General features: G+C 38.0%; 1 protein-coding gene across 2 annotated transcripts in view; it reads right to left on the reverse strand.

The window, feature by feature from the left end:
- LOC131061425 (uncharacterized) overlaps positions 1 to 20,746 on the reverse strand; it is a 167,592-nt gene that overhangs the window by 67,398 nt on the left and 79,448 nt on the right. For both annotated transcript variants that reach the window (XM_057995088.2, XM_057995089.2), the window contains 2 exons: positions 7,476 to 7,529; positions 7,082 to 7,171 (listed from right to left, as the gene is read on the reverse strand). In XM_057995088.2, coding sequence (XP_057851071.2) covers positions 7,082 to 7,171; positions 7,476 to 7,529 — 144 coding nt within the window. The remainder of the gene's footprint in view (positions 1 to 7,081; positions 7,172 to 7,475; positions 7,530 to 20,746) is intronic.

Below are 20,746 nucleotides of genomic sequence, written 5' to 3' on the forward strand. Positions count from 1 at the left end.
GCTGTCTACACATTTCATCATACCGGCCCTCCTAACGCCAATTCTGTTGACGTGTCTGAAATCGCATTGCTGCAAACTCCATACGGCCAACACAGAATAGAATAACCAGTTGAGTATCCTATCCTCTCTTGAGATAAGGAAGTCCCTAATGCTGTTTTTGGTTTGATCAAAGGGGACAACCTCAAGGTTTCTTTTGTCAGGTCTTGACTGCGGGGCTACTCAGTGGTTTGATGTGTTTTTGCTGGAAACACAAGGGGGACTTACGATTTCCAACAAACTAGTCTGCTGTGGTTCTCGAATTACGCAATAAAGAGCAAACAAAAAGGGTTAGGAGATCTAAAACTAACAACATGGGTATGCAGGTAGACGGATTCAACATAACCAATTCCTGCTTGGCCTGAATAACTCACAACCTTGCAAGAATGGTGCAATCTTCAAAGGGACTTGGAAGATTTTCAGACTGGAGACGCACGGCTAAGCACCCAATTCTGGCGTAGCTCAGACGGACACCTGCAATTGAACTAAGCACAATTAAAGGCTCAGGTTAACCATACAAAAGGATATGCAATCAGTATATCCTCAATGGTATGAGCCTGAATCTATCAAATACCTGCACACCCAAAATAGAAAGATCTATCTAAAATGCTGAGAAAAACCATGCAAACAGGATGAAAACAAGACAATAAACACCAATTCAATGTCTATATATTGATTTCAGCTGCCTATTACAACAATTTCTGCAACATCTCTATGCTACTGCTAAGATCTAACCTATTCTAACTCTTAAATCTAACTATCTAACCATCTAACACTTTACAAAAGAAAGGCCTCTGCCTTTTATAGATATTACAATTTTGAATCAAAGGCTAGGATGGACTGCATCCAAGGGCTGCAACTTGCCATCCAAAAGCTAGCAGCCTTAACCCATGCCCATTAAATTCTCAGTTATCCAACCAGCAACTATCTCAACTACCTGCCACTATTTGACTTTAATTCAAGTCTATCCAATCTTCTTGGTGGTTGGGAATAGTTATCCACAAAAATATCTTGTGCGGAACCCATAGGCAGTTTACAATAAAGTAGTTTCAATTTTAAAACTGAATTTCTGGACTTAAATCCAGCTGTGCACTTTCTTGAGAATGCATAAACTGAGTGTTCTTTTGCTTTTTGTCTTCAATCTCGCCAGTGGACTTCATCTTTGTTCAGCGGCACAGTTCCCAATGTTTGGTTGCTCTCGCACTCCTACAGCGTGTTCGCACATCTGTTTTTTCCCAATCTTGATTGCGATCCTTCTTCAATTTGCGTTTCAGGTTTTTCTCCCGGTTCTCTATGACGTCCTGCGACCTGCGAATGATCAATTTCACTTCATTAAATTAATTTGAAATTAATTAATTAATTTAATGAATATTAAATTTAATTACAACGTCTGGCTTGAGAAGCTCTTTGTGAGATGTATCTTGAAAATGCTTCTCCTTTCTCTTCGAATGTGAAATTTGATCCTTGGTCTTGATAGTGTTTGGGCGATTTACTTCTACGTGATTTTACCTTTGGAGTCTTGGGCGTTTCGAATGGGTTTATGGCGTTTTGAAAACTTCTTATAGCGCGATACTAGAGGTTTGAGGAGGTCCTACAAATTTTAAAATCCTAACACTCATCCCCTTTCTGGATTTCGGAGATATGGCGCTGTTTTGCAAACTTTAAACTGCGTTTTCTAACCCTAAGGGCGAACTTCGGACCATTGGGCGCCCTTTGTGATTTTGGCATTTTTACCAGAACTTCGGAGTTTTCACGATTTTTGCCAATTTAAAACAAACTTCAAACCATGAACGCCTTTTGCGATTGGAGATATTTCGGAGCCTAGGGAGTTTTGCAAGTCGAGGGGTAATTTTCGAACCATTGAACACTTTTTGCAATTCTAAAGAAAACTTCGGACCCTAAGGCACTTTCTTCAATTTCTATGAATTTCGGACTTTTAACATGCTTTGCAAATTCTTTTAAAAACTTCGGACCTTAACCACCTTTTCGAAAATTCAAGGTAAATTTCGGACATTTAGCCCCTTTTCACAAATTTCAGAGTGTTTAGATGTTTTTAGCGAACTGGAGGCATTTTCGGACCTAGACCACCTTTTTGCAAATTTATACAACTTTGAATTTCGGCCCCAGGGTCCGAAATTGGACGCTTTAAGTGAAATTCGAACCTCTGGGGGCTTTTGTAACTTTTCCACATTTTTAAATTTCGGCCTCAGGGTCCGAAATTGGACGCTTTAAGTGAAATTTGGACCTCTGGGGGCTTTTTGCAACTTTCCAAGCATTTTAAATTTCGGCCCCAGGGTCCGAATTGGAGGACTTAAGTGAAATTCAGACCTCTAGGGGCTTTTGGCAACTTTCAACATTTTCCAGTTTTTGCCCCAAGGTCCGAAATTGGAGGACTTAAGTGAAATTCGGACCTCTGGGGTCTTTTTGCAACATTTTGTAATTTCGGACCTAAAGCACCTTTTGGGAAATTTTGAATTTGGCCCCAGGGTCCGAAATTGGAGGACTTAAGTGAAATTCGGACCTCTGGGGGCTTTTTGCAACATTTTGCAATTTCAGACCTCTAGCCAGTTTTTGCAACTTTTAGCATTTTCGGACCTTATGGGCATTTTTGCAACTTTTTCCTCAAGAAGTGCAAGCTTGGGCACTTGGGCGAGTTTGTCAAGATCTCGCCGAAGGATCATTTTATGGAATATAACATTTAAGTATAAGTTTCTTATACTTTAAGTTATATTCCATATATACTTTCAAGATGTTTGAGAGTGGTTTCGGACATCCAAGAGTTATATTGCAAATTCTAGTTTTTGGAGGATTCCTCAATTTTCCAGACTTTGTCAAATTTCAGGATCAGGACATTCCAGACTTAGCCAAATTTCAGGGCATTTGGAGATCAAGATGACATTCCAAACTCCATCACTCACCAACTTGACCCTTCATATCCCCCTCCTCTTCCGCAAAGACAGAAAGGCACAAACCGGGGGGGGGTCCCTGTCCAAGACGGGGATGGGTGTGCGATTTGCACAACAGATACCAAGAAACAAAAAGGGAGAGGTCACTTGTACCGAATGTGGCAAATGGATGACTGGTGGAATCGATAGATTAATATACCACCTTGCACAAATACCTGGACAAAATGTGGAGAAATGTGACAAAACTACTCCGGAGATTATTAGAGAGATGAAGGTCCTTCTTGCTGAGTATGATATGCAAAAGGAAGAGAGGCAAAAAACGAAAGAAGCCATAGCATATGCAATGGATCCCACACTATCCACTTCAGGTCCCCTTGGTCCTGGAAGCCCAAGTTTACGTCAACCACTTTCATCTTTTGGTGACAATGAGGGTGAGGCTAGTGAGACTCCTCTTAGATCAGACCCTAATTACTTTGTTCCACACAATGTTCCAGGAGCACAACCTTCACTTGAAGGTACATGATGGAATAGAGAGAAACATGAGCAAGCAAGGATAGCAGCAACAAACTTTTGGTATCACAATAACTTACCTTTCAATGCAACGAACAATGCGTTTTGGGAAGGTTTGGTTAATGCATTTACAGTTACAAGCAAGGGGTTTAAGGCCCCAACAAGTAGAGACTTTAGTGGGCCATTGCTAGAGCAAGCTGTCCAAAATACACAAGTTGTGGTTGATGAACAAAAAAGATTTTGGAGGAGAAAAGGATGCAACATTTTATAGGATGGATGGACAGATGGAAGGAATAGGACTCTACTCAACTTCTTGGTGGCTTCAAATGGTGCAATGGTATTCCTAAAGTCTATTGATGCCTTAAATGAAATAAAAAATGCAAAAACTTTGTGTAATCTATTGTATGGGGTGATCCAAGAAGTTGGAGTTGAGAATGTTGTCCAAATTATCACGGGCAACATAGTTGCATATGTAGCTACAAGTAGAATGCTTATGGAGAGGCATCCTACAATTACATGGAGTCCTTGTGCTACACATTGCTTGAACTTGTTGTTAGAGGACATTTGGAAGATTGGATGGGTGAAAAGGGTGGTTGAAGATGCAAAAAAATGTCACCAAATTCATCTACAACCATACTTGGGTCCTTGCTTTGATGAGAAAACACACAAATGGCAAGGACCTTGTGTGACCTGGAGTGATACGATTTGCTAGCCACTTCCTCACTTTGCAGAGCATTCTTGGTGCCATTCCTCATCTTAAGCAAATGTTTGTGTCTGATGCTTGGTTGGAGTCTGCATACTCCAAAAGAGCTGAAGCAGAGAAAATTGTAAGCATTGTTTTTGATGAAGGGTTCACCAAAAGTGGAGAGGAGTTGATTGGGGTAAGTAACAAACACAAACATAAACTTTATGCAAGACAATCTATTTGCTGTTCTTTTTTAGGGGTTAATTTTGTACTAATTTAAAATTTGTTTTGTAATATCGCCTGCTGTTATAAGACTGGAAAATGGATCGCCCAATGTTGGAGTTGAAGAAGCAAGCAATAGCCACCAAAAGAGACCTCTTTAAGCCAAAATCGTGCCCCTCATCATAGCCGCCCCTGTTCTGAATTTCCTGCAGACAGTTATCAATTAGTAACAGCTCATTTGTCCCCTTCTAAGCATCAAACCCATCTAAATTCCCTCACAAAGGAAGCGCCCAGGCTGGAAGATGAAATGCTGCATTCATAGGCCAGTGTGAGCAAAAATGTGGTCTTGTCCTTTAGCTGTTGAAAAATCTGAAAGTGACTCCACTGCAGATCAGAATAGATAATTTGCAGCTCTTAAGTTCCCTTCCTTGCTTTAAATACCATCGATGCCACCTTAGGAGAGGAGCACTCCAATTAGGAAGTGAAGTCGATGCCAAAGTGGACTTCTATAAGAAAAATCGTGAGTTTCCCCCAGCCATGGCAGGTCTGAAAATGACTCAGATAAAACTCAGTGAACAAGAAGGTGTAATCAGCATTAATGTAGCACAATCAATGAAGTCTTCCACACCATCATGTCTCCATTTGATTCCTCCAAAATCGAATCTTAGCAAATTGGCCTTTGGCCACAAATTAAGCACAAAAGAGATGACTAAGGTATCACCTCCGCAAATGCAACCCTTCAAGAGATCTTTCACTCCCTCAGTTATGCTATCAATGGGAGTTTTCGTTCCCAAAGACAAATAGATCTGCAAAAACCCTTGGCTCACAAAACTCAATCAATACAAATATCAATTCCTGGCTGCTTAGAAGCTTAACTAGATCTCCTTTTATACTTTTTCAGTTCATCTCCCAAAGCTTCTAGGAATAATATTAAAATAATATTATTTCACTTAAGTGACTTTATGATATAATATTTATTTAAGTCGCTTTATTAATTAATTAAATATAGAGTCACCTTTTAATTTTTATTTATTTGATAACTTTGTAAATAATTAACTTAATATTTTTAATTATAATTATTAATTAAGCTATCCATAAGAAATATCATTAATTGGGACAACTTAATTAATTAAATTATTCTGCCACAAAAAATGGGGACATTACATGTTTCATTTTTTTAGGTGACAGAACCTTTGGTAAGGGTTCTTCATATGGTGGATGGAGAGGGCATGCCAATGGGTTTCATTTATGAGGCCATGGATAGGGTCAAAGAGGCCATTTCACATTACTATGGCGGAAATACAAGAAAATGTGAAATCCTTTAGCGCATCATTGATCGTAGGTAGACAAACCAACTCCACCAACCAATACATGGCTTTGCCTACTTCTTGAACCCGAAATTCTACTTCTCTGATTCATTTAGGGCTGATGAGGAGGTCATGGCAGATGTTGTTGCATGCATTGATAAGATGACACCTGATCCTGAGTTTAGAGACAAGGTTTTTGATGAGTTGGAGGTGAGATTTGACATTTGCTATATCTTTATTTATGAATTTGGAAATGTTCATTGTTGAGTTTGACTATCTATTTATGAATTTGGAAATATTCATTGTTCAAGATCTACAAGGGTGCAGAGGGGAGACTCTTCTTTTCACAACAAGCAATTGATATGAGAGGAAAACAACAACCAGGTAAAAAATTTAGTTCAATGCTACAAGGAAAAAACTAGAAACTTGATTGTTACATATTTTTCTCAATTTTAATATTTCTAAATGTTTTTTGTAGATTTATGGTGGGAGAATTATGGTACTGGCACGCCTCATCTTCAAAAGATAGCCATCCATGTTTTGTCCCAGCCATGTAGTGCTTTTGGGTGTGAACGGAATTGGAGTTTATTTGAGAGCATTCACACAACGAAGAGAAATAGGTTGACACAAAAGTGCCTCAATGATCTTGTCTTCGTTTGGTACAACCTTCGCCTTCGCACTAGAAAGGTGGAGGGTGTTTCACATGAGGCCATTGACTTGGATGAAATTGATCCATATGGTGATTGGACCATCAATGAACAAAATGATGGTGATGATGTCCTCCTTACGGAAGAAGATCTTGTAGATATAGAGAGAGGAGCATCTCAAGAAGCGGAAGCAACAGGATTGGATGAAATGGAGGAGGATGAAGATGAGGACGAAGATGAGGACTTTGATTTTGAAGAAGAATCATCTGACCATTTAAGTACCTTAACACCTACTGCTACTACTACTAGCTCAAGGCCTGAAAAATTGAGCTATATAAGGAAAGCAAAGAGGAAGATGTAGTCTTCTCTTTAGTTTGTTGTTTTTCACATTTGAACATATCATTATATGTAATTCTGTAAACACTTATAAACTTATGCTGCTGTTACACATTTTAAACTTTGAAACTATGAGTATGAATGATGAAATTTCAAATATTGAGTGTTTGGAGATCATATGACATGTGTAATGTTTCAATTATGGCTCTTATGTTCTCTAAATGCATTAATTTCTTTTTGGTTTTTTTGTAAAACTGCAGTTTTTTTGTTGTCGAGTCCTTTCCCGAGTTTTTGCTGAGTCCGAGTCCGAGTCCAATTTTTGGGCTGTCGAGTCCGTGGCGAGTCCAAGTCCTCAAGCTTTGGGAAAAACATACATAACTTTCTAGCCTAAGATGTAAAAATCAATATATTTAGTTCATAATTACAAAATACCTCAGGAAGGACAATATGCTGCCTCTCTTGCTTTGCCTGTGCAAAAATATTGTATTGAAATATCTTTGGGTTCATGTGTTTGGATTGAACCTGCAAACATATCAAGTTTGTAAAAGTTTTAGAAGATAAGAACAAATCTTTAATGTTTGGACTAAAAATATCTCATACAGAAACCATGATTAAAGAAAATATAAGAATCATTGAATGCAAATATTAAATATTGAAAAATAAATTTAAAAAGAGTGGAATCCAATCACCTCAAATTGAGCAGAATTCAAATAAATTATATCAACACTAGAAAGTGCCCATATATCTACAGGCATATCTATGTATGTCTACGCATCACATGCATACATAAACACATATAATATCAAACTAAGCAAAAACTGCTTACCTGCTGTAGCGATTTTTCAAGCATGTTTGAATTGATGTTGTCAGACAATAAAGTCTGCAAAAGATCATTTGAAAACAATATTTCAATTTATCCCTTGTTAAGGCATCCCATATTGAGTTTTAATACAGATAAAGAGATAATGACAATAAAAATAAATATGTAACCAAGGAGAACAGTTGCAAATAGAGCATACAATTCCATACAATGAGACACAATTAACATCTAATGGAAATTTTTTTCTAAAGTCTTGGGTGACAAGAGAAAATAGAGTAGGATATAGAGAGCTACAAAGAACAATACTCGTTGGTAAAAACCAAACAATTAGATTGAGAGGAAATAGCATGCATTCTTAGGTTGAGAGCATTGCATTATATTATTCTATCAAATGGTAAAACTAGAAAGTAGTTAAATATGAAAAATAGAAAAGAGTACACACACAATTTATTATAAAATTAAACTAAAATTCTAATACCCCCACTAATGATGACTAAACCAAAAGGATCTAGAGGTTTAGTTATTAAATTACAATACAACCCTAGAGATGTTCAATAACTAGAAAAAATATCCACACAAGCAAGCTTTGTGACAACAAACATATGATAAAGATACGCCCACAGAAAATAATTAACATGCTTTTATGTAATGTCCCCTTTTTTCAAGTGATCATCCAGCGGAGTTCTCTAGCCTATTTTTATTTCCATAGGCAAAGGTGGGAGATTATAAGGGAATAAATTGAATTAATTATTTTAAAGTTGTTCCAATAAAGTAAATCTTAAGGATAACTTTATTTTAATTAATTTAATTGACTTGAGTGAAAAATAAATAAAATTTATTTAATCACTTTATTAAATAAAGTTTTTCTTGTAGAACCTTTAAAAGAGATTAAATCATATTCGTCTAGAGAATTCTTCTGGGCCTTCAAAAGGAGGTGAAGGCAAAGTCATTTTCTCATCCTTGACATGTTATGTTCCTAAGAGTTTCTTTGAGAGCTTGTGTTTGTAGGTTCAACAAGCCCTAGGATGAAAACCCTTGGGTTCTTGGTTGATTGGACGAAAACCCATTTCAGCCAATTTGGGTGGAATCACTTCAAAATTCACATTGAGCTTCATTGATCAAAATTCAAATTGAGCTTCATTGATCAAAATTCACATGAGCTTCATTGATCGAAATTTGTGAAGTTTTTTTCAAAGGCAAATTTCAAGTTGTGCTTTGCGGTTCAATTGTTGGAGAGTTTGTATTGGACGCCATAGCCGATAGGCTGTTGTATTTGAGCAATTGAGGAGACATTTTCAGAAGCTTACTGCAGCCATCAAATCTTTAGAAAATTTGGACACCATAGTTATTTCTTGCATTTGTTGGGTAGACTTTATTTCTACAGGTTGATATTGGAAGATTCAAATGCCATATTTATGCGAGAACTAGGCAACTTCATTAACCTATGGCATGTGATTCTATAGTAGTTGGGCAACAGTATATTGCATGTTTTGATTGGGCAACTTTCCCAAAATAGTAAGTGCTTGAAAATGTTAAGATTAGGGCAAAACAAGTCAGGAAAGCACTTACTAAAAATAGAAATTGCTAAAAATAGTAAGTTTGATTTTTGGAAAAATTCGATCAGTCCAAGAGGTAGTGAAATCCCTAAAAAATAGGAACTTTCTAAAAATAGAAAGCTGCTCAGAATTTTCTCAAATTGCACGTGCAGGTTCCTTGTAGGGTCCTGATTTCAATGCAATGCTCATTTTTTCCAAAACTCTAAAAGATAGGCCTCAAATCTAAGTTTGAAGAGCAAAACCCTAAAATGGACCTAAGAGTTCCAAACTTAGCCAAAATTGCTCAAACGACTTGCAGACTTAATCAAATTGACCCCACAACACTTTCAAACCACAGAGACCAAAGAGATTGCCACGAAAAGACCCAACAAACCAAAGCCAAAAGACCAAGAAGACCTAAAGAGTAGGGGGTTCCCATTTGCAATGGGGTGATGTGTGAAAACATCACAACAGGTATCTTCTAGAAGATTTCGGCCTGCATTCCTCTCTCTAGCAGCATATTCCAAGAATCTGGCCAAAACTAAATCTATCTCCATCATGGTGATGTTGGGCAAAGCCTCCTGCTGCGCATCTATCACATCCAATGCATTGAAACAAGCATCCAAAACACTCTCCCAATCTGGCATAAGCTTCTACGAACTATGGACATGAATCAGTAGGGGAACCAAATCATCAATTTGATTCTTCTTCAAAGAATCCAACTGCCTAAAGTACATGAACTTCATCTTTCCTCTCAACTCTTCTAGGTGTAGACCGCTTGAAGCACTGACATCTACCCCTAACAATTCTTCAATGGACGTAAGGATTTTGGATTGAATTTCTTGAATCAATCCTTCCATCTCTGCACAATCTTTTCTTGCATGCTCATAGGTAGATCTTCGCATGGCCAATGAACAATACCAACCCTGGAAATCATAGATATCTCCCTCATGCACAACTCCCTCATGGATCAACGTGGGCATTGGAATTCTCTTCAACACTCTGAGGTGGGGAATGGTCTTCTCCTATATCGGCTGGAAATCATCCCAAACTCCTTCCAAATATTGTATCCTAAATGCGAGCATTGATGTCCTGTCAAATGCCTAGACAAATTGAGTTAGGAAATCATCTACCTGCTTTGTCACATCTTCAATCCACTTCCCAAATTTTATATGTGTATTCCTCGCTGCCTCATGATCGAAGTGAAATCCACGATCAACTGCATTAGGTAAGACAAAGGTGGGATCTTCGTGCCTCATCCCTGCAATATACTCCTTAAGCTTCATGTTCTCTTCCTCATACATATTCTTCTTCTCAATCTCCCTATCCAACCTCGCACTGATCGCCTGGACCGTATAATCGAGTTCTTGGAACTCCTACGTCTTCGTAGTCTGTCCAAGGGCAATCGAAGTAATCTGATAATCCATGGGAGTAGCCACATCCTTAGTCACATCACCCATCGGGATAGCCACTTGTGCAATTCACACACCTGTTTCATCTCAAGCTATATTTGAAAATATCTTAGCCTTCTTCGGGTCTTTCTCTTTGTTTGTCTTTGCTAAGACATTATCAATATCATCAATAGGTTGCGCCTCTATCATCTTCTTGCTTTTCTCCATGCTCCGCAGCAACCAATCGAGAATGGTGGAAATCTCCATCCCATCATCAAGACACATCTCCTGATCAAGTCCCCTCAACGCTAAGATAACATCATCATCTTCCTCCTTGTCTTTAGTCAAATCATAAACGTTGTTGCCCAAACTAACCTCCAACTGAACAATGGGAGATCCTAGCTTCTCTTCATCTTCATGTCGCGGTGCCAATGTTGTTGTAGCATGTGACTCCTAAATATTTTCTTGCAAAATCACCATATTGGAGCATTGTTCAAACTCTTCGCTCCTCTTTAGCATATCTATCTCCTTTATTGATGAGGAACTAGGGGTGGGTAAAGGAGTGCTAGGCTTATGTTTCTTCTTCTTTGATTGCTGACTAACTGTCTCCTTCCCCCTCATTTTTGATTCTCCAGGCATACCCTTCCTTCGTTTAGGAGCATGACTCCTCATCTGCATGTATCCTTGCATCGTTGACTATTCTTTGCTCTTCTTCAAGGAAGGACCCCTCTTGTCTCATTTTCTCATAGGTGAAGGCGACGCCCATTTCTATCATCTTGTTCATATACTTGTCTACCCACTCCTTGGAGAAATCAATAACTTCCCTCATAAGCACATTCAAATCCACCACCTCTGGCTATGACCAACTAGGCAAAGGGATAGGCCTATTCACCTCATTTTCATATTGCGGATGAGTATGATCACTATCATCAACTATCTAATATGGAATGGAAAAAAGTTCACATTTCCTCATGAAATCAACTGACGTTCTGGACCACATTCTCTTCCTTACTGCTTGTTCATCCATGAGATTAGCCCAGTAATCCTTTATGTCAACTTTATCTATGAATCTTTCTCCCTTGATCTTTACAACAGTCTTATGCGGATCAAATCTATCTCTGCTCTTGTAAGTTCCAAGGCGATAAAATGCAAGCTCATTGACCACTAAACTAGCTATAGAGGCAGTGTGGCACACCTCCAAAGTCTTTCCTATTGCAATAGGAAATGTTATCCTTGTTTTGTGCTTCTCCTTCTGGATGAAATCAAATTCCAAAAGTTGTCTCACCACGTCAAGTAGGATTATTCTGTCTGTTGGATACCTAGGAAGTTTGTAAGGTGAGGATCTGAATCCTTGAATCCGTAGGTATGTGAAGGTGGGAAACTATATGTACCACGATCCATATTTCTCAATTATCTTCGTAGCCGCCTTGGACAACCGTTTGTGGATCCCACCCTGCAACATTCTTGTAATATACATGGTGAAAGCATCGTTCACCCTTCTATAGTCTTCAATTCTATGCATACGAAGTTGTGGATAACATTTATAACTTTTGCATTGTCCTGATCCATTCTCGACTTCGCCTTTGCATATCAATCCCTTGTATGTGACAAATCTTGCAATTAGGTATACAAAGTAGCAAGTCATGCCAAATGACCTAGTCTTTTCCACATTCCTCAACTGAAAATTCAGATTGTCGCTTATTATCTTGACCCAATTGACCAATGTTCCTCTTATACAATCCTGGATAAAATAAAACATCCATCCTTCGAACAAGGGACCCTGAGGCATCCCCATCACTCGATTGAGCAGGAATATTAGGTCACTGTATTCATCCTTGAAGTCAGTACACATAAGTCTTTTAGGTGCCTTGGAATGGTGAGGGCTTGGCTCAATCATCCATTCCTTGTTCACAATTGTCATACATGCATCCGCCTTCATTTTGTACTTGGCCTCATACTCATCCTTGGTTCTTTCTTTCATATCTGCACTCCTGGGAATTCCAAATACTTCCGCAATTGCATTTTCGGCAAGGTAGGCAAGAGTTACCCCTTTGGGTGATCGGATCATCCTAGAAGTTGGATCATAATGCTTTGCACACTCCAAAATAAGTTCACTTCACTGTATGGATTGAGGAAACCTAGTGGCGTGGTATATAGTTATACTATTCATGATATTGGCGGAAAGGGGAGAAGGAAGCCGATTCTTCATTCTGAACATTCTTTGTCGCACCCGCTCCGTATTCGGGAATTTCTGTTTGTATCTATGATCTGCTTCCATCGGGAGGATAACTGTGATTCCAAATAGAATTCCTCTTGAACTATCTTCAACTGATCCTTCCTTGCACCGATTCAGATTTAGACATGGCCCCTGTAGGAAACTCGAAGTCGATATCATGGAAAAACATCCAAATAACCTATTTTCAGAATTGTATAAATTCTGATTTCTTATGATTTAGACAAATTTAGGGATGAAAATCAGAAATTCTAACAATATTCTTCATAAATTCTGAAAATAGAAATAGGGTACAAAACCCTTATAAAACCCTCGCTTTCAGACCTATATGAGATCTAATTGTAAAAACTGTCTGAAGACAACTCAGTATACTCAGAAAATTGTAAAAATGAAGTCAAAAGAGTATACCAAAAGTCAAATTTTACTTGGAAAAGGTGAGTAAAAGGTCTAATTTTCAATTCTCAATGTCTAAAGACACTCTTCCAAGGTCAACAATGGCTGCACAAAGTCTGAAGACAACCTGCAACATTCATAAATCAGTCATTTGAAGAGGTTGCAGCCATAGGAAATGTTCATATTTGACGAATTTTACCTCCCCAAGGTTAGAATGATCAAAGTTGGGCGCAAGTAGAGGGCTGGAATAAGAATCTAAGTCTAAAGACACCCTGAAACAATGGAGTTTCAGACAGTATCAACAATGGTGCACTCAGAAAATGCCCCCAAACTTCCCAAAAAATGATGCACAAATGAAATCGCCCTAGTATGGAGGTAGCTGGAAATGAAAATTTGTCTCAAGACAACCTGCAGATGGAGTTCCAGACCTACACCAGCAATGGTGTACTTAAGAAAATGCTTAGAAAACTCTCCAAAAAGGCTCGCAAACAAAATCGCCTAAGTGTGGAAGTGGCTGGAAATGGAAAAAATGAGTCTAAGAATGCACACTTCAGCCAACCATGGTGTCAATACAACTTCCAGCAATGGTGAAAAGTTCAGATCTGATCACAGTAAAAGCCTCCCAGTAACAATGGCGCTCAACAAACAATGAAATCGCCCCCACAAAGGGAAGCAACCAGCCACCAAGCTAAATCATGGCCTCCCCAATCATGGTGCCACCTCATAAAATCGCTAAATGTGGCTTAATTAGCCGCTCAAAATCGTTGTAACCTCCTTCTTCAATGGGGCGCTAAGGTGTAATTGCATAAAATCGCCCTCCAATCTACAACTCCAGCTCAGAAAAATGGTGTCCAATGGACACTAAGGCAAAATCACCCAGCTGGAAACTCTCCAATCTGTCACTTTAACTGTCACATCAGCCACTTATAATATTATTATAATGTTGGCAAGCCCCTTTTAAACTTGTTTTCACCTCAACACATCACCACACAAGCAATGTGGGATAACACTTTGCCTTTATAACAACCTAGGAAAATCGATTTGCCTTAGGAAAAAAATATTTTAATCATTAAATGATTGTTCCTAGCGTTAAATAATTGTTTTGATTATTAAATAATCATCACCAAGGCAAAAACAATTAAATTCCAATCACATTTGCATTTTGTTAAGGATATAGCTTCATTCGGATTGAAGCAAGTAATATATAACAGCATTGAATGAAGGGTCATGTCCCCGTAGGGTCATGACTCTACGTGGCATAAGCCACGTAGAAGTCATGCCCCTACGTGGACATGACTCTTCATCCTTTTATTTATAGGCATCGACACTTGCTGTGAACCAAAACCAATAACTATGGCAGTTTCACGAACCAACAAGTTGTTGATATTATCATAGAAGATTAATAGTTAAAGTTATATATATATATACACATCAGAGGTAAAACATATTCATTGCAGTGATCTTATTAAAGTCTATCCTCACTACATATTACCAGACTATTGTATTCTCTATCTCTAATCTAAATTCCTTAACATGGTATTAGAGCCACGTTGGTAGAGAAATAATAAAATAGTGACACCTCTTTTCTAAAAAAAATTCTGACTTGCACTCAGAATCAAAGGAAAATCAATCATGGTGAACAGTGTTAGAGTGAAGGATAGACTCGAAGGTGCATCCAACTTCGTCTCATGGAGAATTCGAATAACAGCAATTCTTCAAGAACTCGAACTAGATGCATACATAGAAGAAGATACTAAGATGCCCGAAGACGAGCCAGAGAAAACAACCTGGAAAAGACACAACAACAAGGCTAAGAAAATCATAATTGATGTTGTTAAAGATCACATTCTCCCAACCATCTCAAAACTAACTACAGCTTATGATATGTTCAAGACCATTCAAAACTCTTATGAAATAAATAATGCAAGCAGATTGCTCACTTTAAAACAGCAATTAATGCATATCTACATGAACAAAGGAGAAACAATCACATCCTATTTCATGAGGATTTCAGAATTAAAAGACCAATTGTCAACTATTGGGAATAATATAGATGATATAGAGCTATCTCTAATAGCACTTAAGGGATTACCATCCAGTTGGGAATCCTTTATTCAAGGCATTAGTGCTCGTCCGACACTACCAAAATTTGATCAACTCAAGAATGATTGTACTCAAGAAGAATCTCGACTAATCACAAGAGGATTGGGTCCAAACAAAGGGGGAGAAATTCAAGCACTACATGCTAACACAAGCAACAAAGGGAAGAAAAGGAAGTTCAAACAGAAGAGAGGAAATAATCACAAAAGCAAAGACTTCTCCAAGATTCAATGCTACAAGTCTGATAAATTTGGACACACTCACAGGTTCTGCCCAGAAAGAAAGAAAGCTCAAGCAACCATAGCTGAAGTCAAGGAAGTAGAGAATCCTCTATTTTTCTTAGCCTTATCAAGCAAACTAAACTCAAACAAACATATGTGGATAATCGACAATGGAGCATTTCGACACATAACCGGTTTTACAGATCAATTCGAAACCTTTGAAGGCCACTCAAATGAAGAAGTTACAATAGGAGACAATTCTACCTATCCAGTGAAAGGAATTGGGACCTGCTCAATTCAATTAAGAACAGAAGTTACATTACAATTGAAAGATGTTCTCTTTGTACTAGGTATCAAAAGGAATTTGGTCTCTATTTCAGGACTAGCTAATCAAGGATATCGTGTCACCTTCCATGAAGATAAAGTTCTACTCTGGCCTAAAAACTCTAACATAAAGAATGCTATTCCTATAGGATCTAGAGATGGTGGTTTATACAAATTATGTAATACTCAAAAACAAGCACTAAATCATGAAGTATCAAACTCTAATGAAATTTGGCATAGAAGATTAGGACATCTTCGATTTAGTGCCTTACCTTCTATAGGAAAAATTACCACAGGAATACCCAATCTAAAATCTGATCATGTTGGAACTTGTAAAGGATGTGCTCTAGGGAAGAACTCAAAAGGGTCCTTTCCCTCAAGTGAATACAAATCAAAATTTGTACTAGAACTTGCCCACACTGATTTGTGTGGTCCAATGTCATTACCATCACTAGGGGGATTCTTGTATTACGTGATATTTGTTGATGATTACTCTAGGAAAACTTGGATCTATTTCATAAATGATAAAACTCAAAGAATCAAAAGAAGTGATTGAAATTTAAAAAATTTAAGGCCCTAGTGGAAAATCAAACTGGGAAGAAAATAACGACTCTAAGATCAAATAATGGGGGTGAATACATCTCTGAAAATTTTAAAGAATTCTGCATTTCTGTTGGGATTAAGAGGGAGTGTACTGTACCTTATAATCCTCAACAAAATGGAGTTGCAGAAAGAAAAAACAGAACCATCATCGAAGCTGCTAAAGCCATGATGCATGATCAAAATCTACATATCTCATTTTGGGCTGAAGCCTCAAATACAGTTGTGTACATACATTCAAAACAAATGCCCTCATGCAATCCTAGAGAATATAACACCTGAAGAAGCCTTTACAGGAAATAAACCAGATTTAAGCCATCTAAGAATCTTTGGTTGCCACATGTATATTCACGTTCCTAAAGAAAAGAGAACCAAACTAGAACCCTCTGGGAGGAAAGGCATATTTGTTGGCTACAGTGAAACCACTAAAGGATACAGAGTCTATATTCTAGGACGAAGATCCATTGAAATAGTAGAGATGTCAAATTTGAAGAAGATGTTGCTTATAAACTATCTCTAAGTGCAGAAGATGATCTAACCGCAGAATCAGATGAAAATCCTACAATTGAAAATCAGAGGGAGAATAGCATAGAAAATCATGAACTTCAATCACCTAATTTCGAGAATACTGAAAATCCTAACAACAAGAAAAGACCACTATGGGCAAAAAAGATGATTGAAGAAAATAATGTGGAACCCGACGAAATCTTCAAAGAGAATAAGAAAACAAGAAGTCAATCATGCTATGTTGCCCTCATGACCGAACTTACAAAATCCGAACCATCAAATGTTGAAGAGGCTTTAACACGTCAAGCTCGGAAAGATGCAATGATTGAGGAATACCAATCTATCTTAAAAAATGATGTCTGGGACATTGTACCTAGACCAAAAGACAAATCAGTTGTCTCATCAAAGTGGTTATTCAAAATCAAATATGCACCAGATGGTAGTATTGAAAAACACAAAGCCAGATTCGTTGCCAGGGGGTTCTCTCAAAAGGCTAGAATTGATTATGAAGAGACATTTGCTCCACTTGCCCGATATACTTCTGTAAGAACCATCATTGCCATTGCAGCTTCCAAAGGGTGGAAGATACACCAAATGGACGTGAAGACCGCATTTTTGAATGGTGTTATTGAGGAAGAAGTATATATAGAACAACCTGAAGGCTTTGCTACATATGATAGAAATATCTATGTGTGTAGACTAAAAAAAGCTCTCTACGGCCTTAAGCAAGCTCCCAGGGCATGGTATGGAAGGATAGATAGTTATCTCTCCAAACTAGGATATTCCAAAAATGAAGCAGACTCTAACATATACTTCAAAATATTGGATGGTGACATGTTAATACTTGTTCTCTATGTTGATGACTTGTTGATAACAAGGGAAGATCGCCTCATTGCAAAATGCAAACAAGATCTTGTGGCTGAATTCAATATGAAGGATCTAGGTCTACTACACTATTTTCTGGGCCTAGAAGTATGGCAAAAAGAGAATTATATTTTCCTTAATCAAGGAAAATACACCACTGATATCCTGACCAGATTTGGTATGATAGATTGTAAGCCTCTATCCATTCCAATGGAAACAAATCTTCATAAGCTCAAAAGTGAAGCAGTAGATTCAGAACCTACAGATCCTACATCCTATAGACAAATTATTGGATCTCTTATGTACCTGGTAAACACTCGCTCTGATATTTGTTATGCTACCAATGTGTTAAGTCATTTCATGTGTGAACCTAAGAAGATTCACCTAATGGCTGCTAAGCATATTCTGAGATACTTGCGTGGCACTGTTGGACTTGGCCTGAAGTATAAAAATGTTGAGATACAACTCCAAGGGTATTCTAATTCCGACTAGGTAGGAAGTTAAATTGATCATAAAAGTACAACAGGGTGTTGCTTTAGTCTTGGATCAGCTATGATATCCTGGTTTAGCAGAATGTAATGTCCCCTTCTCATTGATGACCTTCCAGTGGTCAATTAGCCTATTCCTGAGACCCGTAGGCTAGGTGGAATGAAGAATGAGGGTCCAGCATTGATGAAGCGAGGACTTACTATTTTTAGTAAGTTAGGGAATGGCTATGGTGATACTATCCTACTGAGCTCTCCATGCTCTGTCATTGGGTGCGAAGATCATGCTTTTCGAAGCATTAGTTCTTGACTTACTATTTTTGGTAAGTAGCAGTATGGCATAATTCTATTTCTGGCAGTGGATAGGGTCTTGATCCTGCAGCAGTTCAGTGGTCTTCCTGGCTCAGTTTCATCCTGGTTCTGACAGTAATCAGTACGGGAGTCATATGTGACACAATTAAATATTATTTCCTTATCCTAAGGTTTAAATAATCTGATTAATTGCTACTGATTTATGGAGTTTGGGATTAATGTCTATTATCTCCTAATTTTGGCGAAATTCATTTGTATTAAGGGATGTCAAAATTATTTAGAGGAGTATTATTTTTATATTGCATCTCTAATTTTTGCCAAAGTGGTTAACGTGGGTCCATACCTTTGGCGTGAAGTTTGACTCTTGAAAATAGCGCTACACTTGGGTCCACATGAAGGTGAAATGGAATGCAAATGAAGGAAGTGGAGTTTGGAGGAATTTGCATTTGAATTTTGTTGGTGAGAAGTTATAAATAAGAGCCTTGGGCTTCCTTTTCAGGATCTTGAAAAATTGTAATGTTATGCTGCCGGTTTGGTGACGGGAAACTTGAGGCTTCGGAGTGTGTCTCCCTAGTGCTTCCCGGTTTCGTACTTGAAACATAGTACCTAGTTGCGTGTTGTATTCTACTACATTCTCAGAGCTTGCCTTAGACATTTTTGGTGTTGAAGTGATTTTGGAGACTTGCTGGTTTCCCTGTGGCTGAAGTACCTTTTCGATCATACCTCTTTGCTGAAGCGACTGACGGTTATGGGTATCATCTCTTTCTTCCTTCCTAGCATTGGCGATATACTTTGTGAGTTTATAGCATGTTTGTTTAAGTTTTGAATTTTCTAACCTAAATCGAAATTCCCAGGCTTAGCGTGGTTTTTTGTTTGCATTGGGATGTGTGCCAAATTAATGAGGGGTTTTTGGTAACATGGTTTTGGTTAGTTGTTGTTGCACTTGATATATTGTGGGTTTGGGACTGGTTTGAAGTGATTTGGATGTATATTGAGGGAGTTATGAGCTTTTTAGTATTTTCATAAGCTGTTGATTCGTAATTCCGGCCTGAGATTGGTTTTAGCAGAAATTCATGTTCTTATGGTGATAATCTGCATTACTCTCCTTCTCTTATCTCTATTTTTGTAAGGTTAAGTAGTAGTACTACTAACCAATTCTGCTTTGTAATTCTCATCCCACTGAAAAAGTGGAAGAGGCTGGTTTGCCGCCTACTATCAAGCAAATTTGTAATTTCAGTCCTCCCAATGCATAAGTGGTCGAGTGATAGTTATGTGTAATGGTCCTCCCACTGCATAAGTGGTCGAGTTGAGGTTGTTATGTAATTGCAGTCCTCTCGCTGAAATATTGTGATTGAGTGATTCTTATTTTGTGAATCTCACTTGGCTGGTTCACCGCCAAGTTTCCTTGTTTTCCTGCTGGATAAGAGGAAGGGGTTGGCTTGCCACCCAAGCATTGCATTGTATTTCAGTTTCTTAAGCTAATGATCCCCTCAACACCGTATGCTCTCACCTTTCCACATTGGGCACTTGGTGATCAGAAAGTGGAAGGGTTACTTTCCTAGCATGTTTCAGTTTATGATTTCTAACCTTAATGGGTTAATTTCTTGTTGATGTTTATTGTTGGCCTTAAAAATCAAAAAAATAAAAATAACTGGGATATTACACAAAAAACAGTCAGCAGTTGCTCAGAGTTCCACTGAAGCCGAATATATGGCTGCCTCCATGGGAGCACACGAGGCAGTATGGTTAAGGAAATTGCTAGTAGAACTATTTGGGAAGCCGCTAAACCCCACTGTGATTCACTGTGATAATCAAAGCTGCATCAAACTTTCTGTAAATCCGGTTTTTCATAATCGATCCAAGCATATAGAAATCCCATACCATTACATAAGAGATATGGTAGATAGAGATATCATCAAATTGACCTACATCAGCAATGAAGAGCAAAGTGCCGACATATTCACCAAACCTCTTGCAAAGTTGAAAGTGGAGTACTTTAGAGGTAAACTTGGTATGACTAAATTATAATGGAAATTTTTGATATTAATCTTAATCATATGTAATTGATATATTCATGAATATCTTGAATGCAATATTGCATGTATGTGTTATGTCATGGAAGGTGACGACCTTTCATGTGATGTAAGTGTAAGATCGCTATTGTAAGGTGACGACTTTCACAATAGCCTGATCTGTTATCAAGATTGACTACATTAAGTTGTTGTCCCGGAATGTGCCAGAAATCTTGATACTAAATTTGCTATGATGAGTTACTGAATTGTTATCATTAAATGATTGTTCCGAAATATGTT

Source organism: Cryptomeria japonica, chromosome 8 (genome assembly GCF_030272615.1).
Source record: "Cryptomeria japonica chromosome 8, Sugi_1.0, whole genome shotgun sequence".
Lineage (NCBI taxonomy): Eukaryota > Viridiplantae > Streptophyta > Pinopsida > Cupressales > Cupressaceae > Cryptomeria > Cryptomeria japonica.